The 14,604-nt window shown below is 43.0% G+C and overlaps 2 protein-coding genes across 2 annotated transcripts; both read right to left on the reverse strand.

Annotated features, from left to right (window-relative positions):
• Positions 1 to 4,361: 4,361 nt before the first annotated feature.
• Positions 4,362 to 5,309, reverse strand: LOC142833320 (olfactory receptor 2A12-like). Its single transcript, XM_075944613.1, has one exon. The coding sequence runs from the start codon at positions 5,307 to 5,309 to the stop codon at positions 4,362 to 4,364; it is 948 nt and encodes a 315-aa protein (XP_075800728.1).
• A 7,833-nt stretch (positions 5,310 to 13,142) lies between these two features.
• Positions 13,143 to 14,090, reverse strand: LOC142833321 (olfactory receptor 2A12-like). The gene has a single exon (XM_075944614.1). It carries the CDS (start codon positions 14,088 to 14,090, stop codon positions 13,143 to 13,145), a length of 948 nt encoding a protein of 315 aa, XP_075800729.1.
• Between the last annotated feature and the right edge of the window lie 514 nt (positions 14,091 to 14,604).

Below are 14,604 nucleotides of genomic sequence, written 5' to 3' on the forward strand. Positions count from 1 at the left end.
TTTACTAATATATTCCATGGATGTTCATGACCATGTAACCAACCCGTGGACCACAATGCACTCCTCATTATAGTCTCTTACCTGGAAGCCATTTCTGCTTCCAAACCGAAGGAACAACCAAATTCCACGGACAGTGTTCTGTCTCCTGAAAGGATTTCTCCTGACCATTGTCTTCAGGGATATCCAGAAATAGGACACGATGTTCTGCTGTCCACCTTCATGCCATTTAAAACCATGTGTAACTGGAATAAGTTTGTGCCTCCTCTTCAGTTCACCACAGGGAACTGTCCTAGGGGACCACAGACTCAAGATGTGGAAGGGATGTCCACATGCTCATGCAACTACTTGTTCCTGCATAGACTACTAGAGATAGCTGTGTGCGCACGCTGACATTTGATGATGCCAACTTTCCACCCACTACACGGGTGCTGGCTCGATTATGGGTACCAATGAAAAAAGTGGTAAAACAAAACAAGAGCATTTTATCCATTAAAATATATTTTATATGTATCCAAATAGATAATATCTCTATATAAATATAAACACACATATGTGTGTGATTGAGCTTACATGATCGTTTGAAGGCTGTGTTTTATGTAACAGAAGCCATTAGTACATCTCAAACATATACACAGATTCAATCAATGTGCTGCTATCATATCCTGGAAGTTACTCTTTGAAATTGCCAAGTGGATCTTAAGGTTCAAAGGAAACTGCAATGGACTAATTCAAACCTTAGTGTTCCCCTCCCATAGACTCATATATTTGAATGCTTAGTCACTAGAAAGTGCAACACTTTGGAAGGAGTAGGAGATGTGGTTCTATTGCAGGAACCCTGTCTTTGGAGGTGGCTTTTGAGCTCTCAAAAGCCCATGGCATGGACAGTGTCTCTCTGCCATTGGTCAGGATGCAGGGCTCAGCTACTGCTGCAGTGACATGAGTTCTGCCATGCCCCTGCCATGATGCTAGATGATGGATAAACCTCTGATTTGGTAAGCAAGCCCCAAATTACATGCTTCCCTTTATAAGAGTTGCTATGGTCATGGTGTCTCCACATAGCCATAAACCAGTAACTGAGAGCAGGCCAAACTACCTCGAAAGAAGGACAATGTATAAGAACCAATGTTTTCACTTTGAAATCATCCACAAAGCCAGAGCAAACCGAAAAAGGATGATACTTGCCTGAGCCAGACATGGCATTTAATAGACTAGGATTGCCGCCCCAAACAGAAACACTAATATGTATTAACTATTTTAGTCAAGGACATAAAGAATGTTCAGTGGACAAAGGATAATATTTTCCAAAAATGTGGATGAGACACATGGATATCCACATGAAAAAGAATGAAATTTGGCTTTGCCACATACAATACACAATATTTATTCAGAATGGAACAAAACCTAAAAGAAACTTTGAAGACAAAACACAGAAGTAAATTTTCATGACATTCGACCAAGAAACAATTTCTTAGATTCACTGCAAAATGAAAAGAGATAAGAGTGGTTGGCTAGGTGGTATCGCGTATTCCTTTGATCCCAGCTCTCCTAGGGCAGAGGCTGGAGGATCTCTGTCAGTTTGAAGCCAGCTGAGTTCCCGAATAGCCAGGAATAATCACAGTGAATTATTCAAAAAAAAGTGCATTAATTATATTTTACCCAAGTGAAAACTTTTAAAATACAAAGAACATCACTGAAGAAGCAAAATTACTCCAGTCCATCCTACAGTCCCAGCTCTGGGGAGGTGGAGGCAGGAAGATAAAAACTTCAAGGTCACTTTTGGCAATGTGGAAAGGTCCAGGCTAGCCCAGGATATCTGAGAATTCTCAAAAACTAAATATATAAATAAACAGTAGTACCGAGTATTAACTAAAATGAAGAATAAACATTATTCAAAAATATGTGCACACAGAATAAAACTGGAGAAGTCCTCAGCTGAGGAAAGACTAGTGCACGCACTGAATCAGAGAGGAATCTGCTGCTCCATCAGGAAAGAGCTACTCTGAAGATGAGAGGCAATTCATTCACACCACCATTCAAGTGTGGTAAAGGAGCCAGCAGTCAGCAGGCAACAGTGGGAAGTGCCCTTGCCTGCTGCCTGCACATGGGATCAGAAGCTAGAGGGTTCTGAGGAGACCCCAGCTCCCTTCATTTTCAACATTGCATGACTTTACAGACGAGGTCATCGTGTTTCCCCACAGATCACACTGAATTGACGTGTGAAGCTGGTTCTCTGAGCTGTTTCAGTTCTGTTCCACAATCTGTCCGTGTACTTCTCTTCTGCCAATGTGTGATGTGCTGCTTAGCATAGAGTGTCTCAGCCTTCTGCTGTCTCTATTATCATGCTATCCACACTTGGCATGTTTTGTGGTGGTTTATAGGGGTGCTGTTGTGTTCTGTGAAATACACCAGGTTACATAATGTACATTACTTGTTACCTTCTAAGTAGAGGAACCAACATATCAGACCATGGACACAGAACATGTATTACTTCTCTCTAGACAAAAAAATCTTCCCACCACCTGCTCTCAGACTGGACCATACTACTTGCTTTGGTCAAAAGAATGCGTGGAAAGAAAAGCAGGTCACTCTTGAGAAGTGGAGCCATTGTGATTTTGTCCACTGTTCCTTTCCTTCTGTTCTAGGATGTCATGTTGGACGTAAGGTTCCTCCTATGGGATGGATGTGAGAGGTCAGAAGGTCACTCCCAACCTACAGCTATAAGCATGAATAACAAATGATTATTTGCAGCTATAACCCAGTAAGATTACTGAGGTGTTTGGAATTGTACCCTAGTGTAGCTGGTCAAGTACTATGTTGGTTCAACAACACAGGTCAGTTACATAAAATACTGTCCCTTTCTTAAAGAGTGAATCTCTGTCCTGAGGTCAAGGGAAGTGGTTGCACTATGATGAACAAATATGGAAAGATGAGAAATCTAAGAATATGTGGTGGAGAGATGGAAGAGAAAGAGAAGGGAAGCAGTTCATGTGCTGGGGAGAGAGGTATAACTGGAGACTCAAGAGTGGTGAAGAAGAGGCTGGTATGAGGAGCCTGAGGCCATGGTGTTATCGGGCCCCGGGCTGCTGCCAATGGTCATGTCTGGGTCTGAGGTCCAACAGCAGCTAGGGTCTGTGTTGATGTCTGAGGCCCAGATTACCACAAAAGGCCATGCAGGGTCAGTGGTCTGGGCTGCCACCTGAGGACATGATGATGTCTGAGTGCCATGCTGATCCCATCTCACCGTCACTGACTGCAGGAGGGCTGGTCCTACCCCTCACCAGCCACCACATTGGGAGAGCTGGCCCCATCCCTCACTGACCTGCAGTATCATTACTGATGTAGGGGCAGGAGAACCGGTCTTTCCCTTCCGTGGCCTCCACCCACAGGAGTGCTGGCCCTGCCTCTTACAGACTGCCACTTGTAAGAGCTCTTGCCTAGCTTCTCACCAGGAGCTGCAAGGCATCCTAGGCAGTGGCAAGTGGGGGACTGGCCCCACCTCTCCCAGAGTAGGGAAGAGCTGACTCTGCCCCTTGTTGGGGAGAGGCCTGGTGGAGACCCAGGTTGACCAACACAGCTACCACCAAGGCCCAGATCCAGTGCCTTGAGTTGGTGCACCCCAACAGCTACAACATCTAAGAACTGCTGGAGAACATGAAGGGGCCTGTCCTATGAAACCATAGCCACCATCTCTATGACTCTGCGTAACAATAGAAAATCAAAGTGGAGTCTAGGTGAGGGTCCAGTGTTGATGCTTTAGCAGAAGTTAGAGGCCTTGAACCACAACAATGACTCCTTGTAATGAATATCTGCGAGTCAACCTATATGGGAAAAGGGGTAACGGCGTGACACACCAGATCGTTAAATGCCACTACGACAGATGAACGTGTGGTGGAGATGACAGGAGCTGAGTGACACAGTACCGTAGAACAGGAGAGGCAATGGCTGTGACTGGCGTGAGAGAAGGGTGAGAATGATAAACAGGTTATTACACAGAGGAGTCAGTGAGATGTTGGTTTTAATTTTAATTTTTTATTTTTTGGGGGAAGAAGTTATAAGGATGGAGGACAGATATGGTAGGAATGAGAAATTAGTGGGATTGGGGAGTATGATGTACAATTCACAAAGAATAAATAAAAATGTTTAAAAAGAAATCACTACACGTATAATCCAGTAAGATTAATGAGGTGTTTTGGATTATACCTTGATGTAGCCCAACAATCAAAAGGGCCTCCATGGTTACACAGTGGTTTGTCCCAATTACCAATTACTATGTGTGTGCAAATACACAGTCAGTTACAGACATTAAAGACACTGTTCCTTAAACATTCAATTAACTGACTCAGCTTATTCTGGGTTGTGGTTCAGCAGTCCACCTTACTAGGCCCTATCACCTTGAGAAATGCCCGCTTGATGTCCTTGTTTCTCAGACTGTAGACCAGAGGGTTGAGCAAGGCAGTGAAGGCATTGTAAAACAGTGAGACCTGCTTGTCTCGTTCAGGGGAGTAGCTGGAATTAGGCTTCATGTAGATGTAAGTGGATGGACCATAGAAGAAAGTGACCACAGTCAGGTGGGAGGCACAGGTAGAGAAAGCCTTGTTGTGGACTTGGGTAGACTTGAGCTTGAGAATCGCCATGGCAATGCGAATGTAGGAGGCCACAATGAGGGAAATGGGAGCAACAACCAGAAAAACACTCAAGACCTGGTCCACCATCTCAATGAGGTGAGTATCCATGCAAGCCAGGCTACGCACTGAAGGGCTGTCACAGAAATAGTGGCTAACCTTGTTAGGCCCACAATATGGCAAACTCATGGTAAAGAATGTATGTAACAGAGAGAAGAAGAAACCACAGATCCAGGTCCCTGCTGCCAACCATAGGCACAGTCCCCAGTTGAGGATGACAGTATAACGCAGAGGGTGGCAAATGGCCACATATCTGTCATAAGCCATGACAACAAAGAAGGTGCTCTCAGTAGTAGCCAGGGCACCAAACACATACATCTGTATCCAGCAGCCAGCAAAGGAGATGGTCTGAGATTTAGCAAGAAGATGCACCAACATCTGGGGCATGGTGGTGGTGACATAGCCCATATCCAACATGGCGAGTATACAGAGGAAGAAGTACATGGGAGTGTGCAGATGTGAGTCCAGGCAGATCAGCAGGATGATGAGTCCATTGCCCATGACTGAGCTCAGGTAGATGAGAAGGAACACAATGAAGAGGATGCTGTTGGTCGTGGGGTCACTGGAGAAGCCAAGCAGGATGAACTCAGAAACCCAGCTTTGGTTCTGCCCTGGAATCATCAACATGGTGGGTCCTGTAAGAGAATCACATTCATCTCTGTGTCACCTGCCACAACTATAGAGGTAGAAATGGAAGATACAGGTGGGTGAGATGGCTCAAAGGTTAAGAGCATTGACTGCTGCTATTACAGGGAAAAAGACAACTAAGAGCTGCCTGTGACTCCAGTTCCATGGGATCTGACTCCCTTGTCTTACCTCTATAGCAACATACACACACACATGGTACACAAACATTATGTAGGCATAAAGTCATACACATAAAAAATAATAATTTTTCATAGCAATATGCTTTGATTTTTTTATTTGATTTTTATTGACTCTACATTTTTCTCTGCTCCCCTCCCTGCCTCTCCCCTCCCAGTCAAACCCTCTCCCAAGGTCCCCATGCTCCCAATTTACTCAGGAGATCTTGTCTTTTTTTACTTCCCATGTAGATTATATCTATGTAAGACTCTCTTAGAGTCCTCATTGTTGTCTAGGTTCTCTGGGATTTTGATTTGTGGGCTGGTTTTCTTTGTTTTATGTTTAAAAAACACTTATGAGTGAGTATGTGTGATAAATGTCTTTCTGGGTCTGGGTTACCTCACTCAAAAAATGTATTCTAGCTCCATCCATTTGCCTGCAAAATTCAAGCTATCATTATTTTTTTCTGCTGTGTAGTACTCCATTGTGTAAATGTGCTACGTTTTCCTTATCCACTGTTTGGTCGAGGACAATAATAATTTTTAATTAAGAAAATAAAGGCTGGGGTGTGGGTTCTGAGCACACTGTTCAGTTTCTATACTCTCAAGTTACTGAACCTCCCTATGCCTCAGTCTCTTCCTTATCAAATGAAGCTGATGAGGCTCATGTCTCAGGATTATGATGAATATCTAAAGCATCCCACATAACTCCTGAAATCATCACATAACACATAATATGTTGTATGCAGTCTTACATTCTCATTTCAGATCTGGGAAGGCAGAGACAGAAGATCCCCAGAATAAAACAACTAGCTACACTAGATGAAATGATGGGCACTGTGTTCAACTGAGAGACCCTGCCTCAAAGAATAAGATGAGAGCAGTTTAGAAAAGATTCACTGCCAGTCTACGACTACATACACACACACACACACACACACACACACACACACACACACACACCACAGACATATGCAAAATAGAGAGTAAGCAAGTAGATGAAGACAGAACAAACGCCAGTCAGACGCAGTAAGCACACATGTAGTCCTATGAATTGACAGAAGGTCATGTGAGCAGTGCACTGGAGACACTGTAGTCTTCCTGAGGGATGCTGATGGAGCTTGTGGATCTAGGAGCAGGAATGTCATTTTTTTTTTTTACTCCTAGCTTCCTCTGCAGACAACAATCAATTCCAGGTGTACTGAAGGTTTCAGTGGTAAATGTAAAGCAACCAATATTTTGGAATCATATCTGATAGAATGTAACTGTTATTTTAGTGGGAGCAAACATAAAGTTTTTTTTCAAAAGAGCAATTTCTATGGAGAGAAAAGATTGATGGTAATTTAGAAAAAGTGAAAAAGAAGTACTTAAAATATGTACACAAAGAATTAGAAATATATATCACAAGAACAGATACTCCAATGGAATAGTAAACAATCTTAAACGGGCATTTCACAAGGCAGTTGTAGGCACTGATGAGGTTTAGGTTCTCAGCACCATTATCCATCTGGAAATCGCAAAGAACACCACAGTTCAATCCCCACCCTCCTCTCCTCAATTTTGCAATAACAAAATCTAACACTGACAAGAGTAACTGGATCCAATGAGAGTAAATTAAAACGATCACTTTACTGTGTGCCTGACAGTACTCGTTAAAGTTGAACACATATATTCCATTCCTCAGCAATATAAATATTGCCGATATTTCTAAAACAATATGTAAACACATAGGCACATGGAAACATATGCTCAAGGAAAGACATGTAAAGCAAATTTCAAAAACTGTTCAACATAGCCTGAGCTAGAATCAATACCCTTAAATCATATTCTTCCCACCCTCCAAATTTTCCAAGATCCTCCCCACTCATCTTCATGTGTTTCTCCCATTCTCTCTTTCAAGACAAAACAAAAGACACTTTTTAAAAAATTAAAGAAAGAAATTCTAAATGGAACTTGGCACCACCCTGGTGTGTGGAAGCCATTGTCTTCAAAAACCTTGGTGTGGTTAAACTGCCAGTTATTGTGACTTTGAGTTTCACCATTAAAAGGATCATCATCCAAGCAACTTTACAATTTGGTTATAAAATGGTTTGGCACACCCTATGCAATACCAAAATTGAATAATGGTATCAGATAAAATAACAGATGGGAATGAAGCTTGTGTATCATCCGTTATCAAGTGTAATCAATAAACGAATTTAATTCTCTTGAAAAAAAATTAAAGAAAGAAAATACAAACAAAAAATACCAAAACAAAAACAAAGCCCTGGAATCAGATCCCTGTTGACTAACTACTCCCGGACATGGTGCCTGCCCTGCAATCGCTGATATGCACAGTGACACTCTATTGCAAAAGACAGATTCTGCCTTTCATAGCAGGTATCAACTGCGAATAGCTTCTATTTAGGGGCAGGACTTTGGCTCCACTTCCCCTCTCAATGCTGGCCATTTGTCTGCATCAACAAGTCCTCCATGTGACCACTGCAGCAGTTTTTAAAGAAACCACACTGATCCTGTCTGTTCCCTGTTAAAATCCTTTTAAGAGCTCCCAAGCCCTGTCCATTGAGTCAGATGTGCAGGTCATTCCTAACCTGCCTGCCTGTCAAGACCCTGACTCAGTACCTGTCTCCTCTGTCTGTAATCTCTCCGTGGGCAAATCTCCATGCAAGCACTCCTGGTGTTCTGCATACCTCCGTCCCTCTCATATCTTAAGACAAGTGCCTAGATTCCTATCTTGGAGGGGAAACTACCTCCTGCATCATGTTGCCCTCACCATGGCCACAGGAGGAGTCGGTTCAGCCAGGTAGCCTTCCCTGTTATGCTACCACCTCCCAAACCTAACCTATGTAGGTGACATCATACATTTCTTGCTCATTGTCCAGTTGCAATTTGAGCAATCCTAGTGGGTCCTGGTATCAATTTTGACACCAATCAACTAGAAGAAATGCTTTATTACTCTTTTGGTTAACTGAAACACTAAACAACTAAGAAAGAATTGTTTCTGATAGAGAATATCATATGAGTGATGCCCTAGCCTTTGCAATAATAAAGAAGAACGAATACTTACCGGGTAAATAATACATTTCAGCTGTTGTGGTGCTAACTTTAGTTTAAAATCTCAAGTTCATGAAAGGAAGTGTTCTAAACTGTGTGTTACAGGTGAAAACCTACTGCCTAGAGAGAGCATCTTATTCCAGATTACAACCTCTGCATAGAAGTGGGACTTGAGTGGTTTGGCAGGAGAGCCTGGCTCTCAGTCACCTTCTGTGCTTCTGGAACACAGGCTCTAAAGTGCAGAGGTGAGGAAGGCAAAGTCTTCATTGTCCATCTAGTTGAGCTTATGGAGACTCAGCACAGGCCAGAGCCCTCCAAGGAAAGAGTGGGAGGGTGAACATAGACCAGACCTCCTGAAGAAATTTCCCCTGTGTCTGCATGTGCACAGCCCTGGGATATATTAAAATTATAATAGTCTAAGGAAAAATATTTGAGGTATGATTTCTATGGCACTGGGTCACCGTTTAATGATCCATAGACTTTTGTGGTTTCCTAGCCCAGTGGTCTGTGACTTGGCTTCCAGTGTCCCTCCAGGACTGCGGGTCCAAGTCTCTGAGTCCAATATTCACAGATGAAAACCCCATGGTTGATTTCCAAGCAGAAAATGGTGACACATGGTAGCTCCAGCCTACAAAGCCAGCATCTGTAAGGTTTAGGTTGAGGAGTCCAAGGATATACTCAAACATATAGAAAGTTTAAGGCCAGTCTGCGCTACAGCAAACTCATAACTTCTATCCACCCCAAAACAGGCATGGTTGTTCTACCCACAAAATATCAAACTGTGTTTCTATGTTGTGGTGTCTACTTTAAGGACTCTGACCATCACTGCACTCCCAGGGTTATGGCTTTCTGCTTCACATGAGATCTTTGAGCCCAGAACTCCACAGTCTGTTACTCAACATGTCTTAAAACAGACAAACACTCTGTACATATAAATTAATAAAGAAAGAATGGAAAAAGAAAATAAGGACACAAGGTTGATAAAGAGAAAAAAGAAGTACAGGCAACAAGGGAAGAGGTCTGGGGAGTTTGAGATGTGTGCACAGAGGAACTGGAGATGGATGGCTTGACCAATTATTATCACTAAACCCACAGAGGCCTGAACAACACCCACGAGTCAAATGCCAGTGACCATCTTACCAGTTAAAATCCAAGGACTGTGTCACTAACTAGCTGTTTCTTTCTCTAACAGGAAAGAGAATAAAGGGGCAGCCCCCTGAAGCACCTGAGTCCAGAGTGTCAGGATTCTAGGCAGGTCAATCTCCAGAGAAATTCAAAGGTGCTGTAGATGTTGAGGGTTGAGTTTGTCATTTCCTCTGCAAGTATGCCAGTACCAGCTGCTGAAAATGACATCTATAAAACCCTGCTTAACAAAGACAAGCTCAGACATCTTCACCTTTACCCACTGGGAACAGATGCGGAGTTTTTATAACTCTGCCTCCTTGAGACTACCAAGGGGAGCTGGGAAGGGGCCATTTCTGTTCCCAGTAGGGATGCTAAGATGATCCGTGAATGCTGTCAACAAGAGCAGTGCAGAGAGACCTCTGGGAAAAGAGCAAGATGAAACAAACTCATGGGTTGAGAACTGGTGATCTTTTCTAGACATTGGGGAATAAGAGCAGCTCAGAGATGGGGAGGTGGGAGCTGATCTTCTGATGCACTGTCAGCTAGGCAGCAAGAGGCAACCAGCACCTTCCCCCAAGGCTGTATCCCCCTTGTTCATTCTTCTAGAGTTACTAAGTCTCTTCTTAAGAAAAATCAGACAGGCTTGCCTTGCTAACAGGCTTCATATTAAAGAATGAATAGGTTTCAGTTGTAACTTTTCACTAAAGGAACATGCCTTGCAATGACTATTCTCAATGATAGCTACTCATGTCTCTGATAAGTTATTAGATGGAAAGAGAAAAGTTTAAAAGTCCATACAAATTCTAAAGGTCTAAGAAAATGCCCTAAGGTATGAAAATTCTGAGGATAGAAAAGCTTAAGTAAGCTCTGATGGCTATAATTTTGTATAATCCGAGAGAATGACACGCAGATCTGGCAAGCTAAGAAGATGCAGGTTAAATGACGAAGACAACAGCAGTAACAACAAACTCTAAAGAAGGATGATGGTGATGATTGTGGCAAGGACAATATTTAAGAATGCTTCTTAGTCTTTCAAATGATAGTTTTAAGCAACTCATTTCACAGCTAAAACATCCATATGAAATTTAGTGTTAATCTTGATTTCTAGGTAGGGAATCTGAACTGTAGCACTGTTGGTAGCATACCAGTATCTCTACATGCAAGAAATAAGATATCGTAATTGGTATGGAATGATAAATGTTTAACAAGCAACTCAACAGAAGAACAGAAGAAAAGGAGGGTGAGGCAAGGATGGCTTTTAAATCAATAGATGGTCATGCTGCTGAGTTCATGTAGAACCTCCAACTCTCACACCAGAGCCTGGTGTTCATCAGTTCACTGGGCAAGTTATTAGTTATGGTCCTTGCTGCAATGATAAAGCCACTTGAGAAACTGGCTATTTATTCTGAGTATCTAAGGACATAGTAATAACAGAGAAGTCATGGTAGTAGGAGCAGATTTGAGGTCAAATTGTATTTCCAGGAAGCAGACCGATATATGTCCTTGCTGAAACCATTCTCCTTTTATACATTCTAGAACCCCAGCCCCTTGAAAAGTGACAACCACAGTGAAGGAGGAGCACCCCTCATCAGGTAAACATTTCTAGAAACACACTCACAACATCCAAGATAGATGTTCCATGGTGATTCTATAGTCAAAAGAGTTGACAGTGAAGATGACCGTGACAAGCAGAACAGAGTATGATCAGAGAAGGAGCTGAGCGGTATCTGCAGATAATGTCATCCCATCTACTTAACTCCTGTGTCCTTTACTGTTGAGGACAACTCTGATGCAGATTCAGGAGAGATGGAAAGACTTAGTATTCTTCCCGTTTCAAAGAACGCTACCCACAGATCTCTTCACATTTATTCTCTCCCATTTTACAATTATATTCCATGGAAATTCATGATCATGTAACCAATCCATGGGACACAGTACACTCATCAATATAGACTCTTACATGAAAGACATTTATTCATCCTAACCAAATATCATGAACACTGTTCTGTCCCTTGAATGGGTTCTCCTCATTGCTGTCTTCAGGCACATCCCAGAAATGGGATACAGTGTTCTGGTGTCCCCTATTAGTTGGGGCAGACATGTCATATAGAACTATGTTTAACCAGCATAAGTTTGCTCCTACTACTCAACGTACCATAGGGAAGTGCCTATGAGGATGACAGGCTCAGGTTTGGGGAGGGATAAAACAGGAGTATGCCTCTTGGGTCACTTTCTCATATTGCCTGCTTATTCTTTCATAGATGACTAGAGATATCCGTGGATGCACACAGACATTTGATGATGCCGGATATGTGACCCAGTCCATGTGTGCCCAGTTAATTGTGGGCATTGATAAAAAAAGGAATGACAAAAGAGCCAGGTATGGTGGCGCATGCCTTTAATCCAAACACTAGGATCCTACCTCTCCCCAGCCACTGCACTTGGAAAAGCTGGACCCATGACTCACTGACCTGCACTACCAGCCCTGATGTAGGGGCAGGAGAGCTTGTCTTTCCCCTCAATGACCACTACCCACAGGAGTGCTGGCCCTATGCCTGCAGGCTGCCACTTATAAGAACTCTTGCCTAGTTTCCCACCAAGAACTACAAGGCATTCTGGGCAGTGGCATGGGTGGGGCTTGCCCCACCTCTCCCAGAGAAGGAAAGAGCTGGCCCTGACCCTTATTGGGGAGAGGCCTGGTGGAGATCCATGTTGACCAACTCAGCTACCACACAGGCCCAGATCCAGGGCCTTCATTTTGAGCCTGAAGGGGCCTGTCTTGTAGAACCATAGACAGAGGATCTCCATGACTCTGGGTGAGAACAGGTCGGAGTGGAGTCTAGGTGAGACTATAGCAGAAGCCAGAGGCTTTGAATGAGAGCCATGACTCACTGTAATGAATATTTGCATCTAAAGCTGTATGGGAAAAGGGTAACTGCATGACACACCAGATCTTTCAATGCCACTATGATAAACGAATGTATGATGGAGATGCAGGAAAGACAGAGGAGCTGAGTGGTACAGTACCACAGAACAGGAGATGCAATGGCTGTGATTGTCGTAAGAGAAGGATGTCAGTGATAAACAGATCATTACAAGAGGGGTTCATGAGATGTTGGATTTCTTTATTTTAATTTTTTATTTTATTTTGAAGGAAAATTACAAGAGTGGAGGGCAGATATGGAAGGACTGGGAAATGAGTGGGATTGAAGACCAAAATGTGCAATTCTCAAAGAATGAATAAAATATATATTTAAAAAGAATAAATGTCTACAGGTATAAACCAGTGAGATTACTGAGGTGCTTTGAATTATACCTTATTGTTTTCTGTCAATTAAAAGAATGCCCATGGTTTCACAATGGTTTATGCCAATTATCAATTACTACATGGCTTTAAACATGCAGGTCAGTTACATATACTAAAGACACAGTCCCTTAAACATTGAATTCACTGTCTCAGCTTGTACTTGATTTTGGTTCAACAGTACACTTTAATATTTCCTATTGCCTTGAGAAATGCCCGCTTGATGTCTTTGTTTCTCAGACTGTAGACCAGAGGGTTGAGCAAGGCAGTGAAGGCATTGTAAAACAGTGAGATCTGCTTGTCTCGTTCAGGGAAGTAGCTGGAATTGGACTTCATGTAGATGTAAGTGGATGGACCATAGAAGAAAGTGACCACAGTCAGGTGGGAGGCACAGGTAGAGAAAGCCTTGTTGTGGACTTGGGTAGACTTGATCTTGAGAATTGCCATGGCGATACGAATATAGGAGGTTACAATGAGGGAAAAGGGAGTAACAATCACAAAAACACTCAAGACCAGGTCTACCATCCCAATGAGGTGAGTATCCATGCAAGCCAGGCTACGCACTGAAGGGCTGTCACAGAAATAGTGACTAACCTTGTTAGGTCCACAGTATGGCAGACTCATGATAAAGAATGTATGTAACAGAGAGAAGAAGAAACCACAGATCCAAGTCCCTGCTGCCAACCATATGCACAGTCCCCAGTTAAGGATGACAGTGTAACGCAGAGGGTGGCAAATGGCCACATATCTGTCATAAGCCATGACAACAAAGAAGGTGCTCTCAGTAGTAGCCAGGGCACCAAACACATACATCTGTATCCAGCAGCCAGCAAAGGAGATGGTCTGAGATTTAGCAAGAAGATTTACCAACATCTGGGGCATGGTGGTGGTGACATAGCCCATATCCAACATGGCGAGTATACAGAGGAAGAAGTACATGGGAGTGTGCAGATGTGAGTCCAGGCAGATCAGCAGGATGATGAGCCCATTGCCCATGACTGAGCTCAGGTAGATGAGAAGGAACACAATGAAGAGGATGCTGTTGGTCGTGGGGTCACTGGAGAAGCCAAGCAGGATGAACTCAGAAACCCAGCTTTGGTTCTGCCCTGGAATCATCAACATGGTGGGTCCTGTAAGAGAATCACATTCATCTCTGTGTCACCTGACACAGACCAACTATAGAGGCAGAAAGGGGAGATCCAGGCTGGAGAGATGGGTAAAAGTTTGAGAGCACTGACTGCTGCTCCAGGAACCCAGACTGCTCAGAGCGGTGTGACTCCACTTCCAGGGGATCTGGCTCCATTGGCTTATCTCCACATGAAGACACACACATGGTACACAAACATTATGTAGGCATAAAGTCATACACATGAAATAAAAATTATAATTTTTAATTAAGAAAAGAAAGGCTGGAATGTGGGTTCTGAGTGCACAGTTCAAGTTACTGAACCTCCCAATGCCTCAGGCTCCTTATCTATGAAACTAGACTGATGGTACTCATGTCTCAGGATTATGATGACTATGTAAAGCATATCAAATAACTCCTGAAATCACCACATAACACATGATAAGTCATATGCAGTCCCACATTCTCATTTCAGGTCAGGAAAGGCAGAGACTGAAGATTCCCCAGAAT

This window comes from Microtus pennsylvanicus, chromosome 13, assembly GCF_037038515.1.
Source record: "Microtus pennsylvanicus isolate mMicPen1 chromosome 13, mMicPen1.hap1, whole genome shotgun sequence".
Classification (NCBI taxonomy): Eukaryota; Metazoa; Chordata; class Mammalia; order Rodentia; family Cricetidae; genus Microtus; species Microtus pennsylvanicus.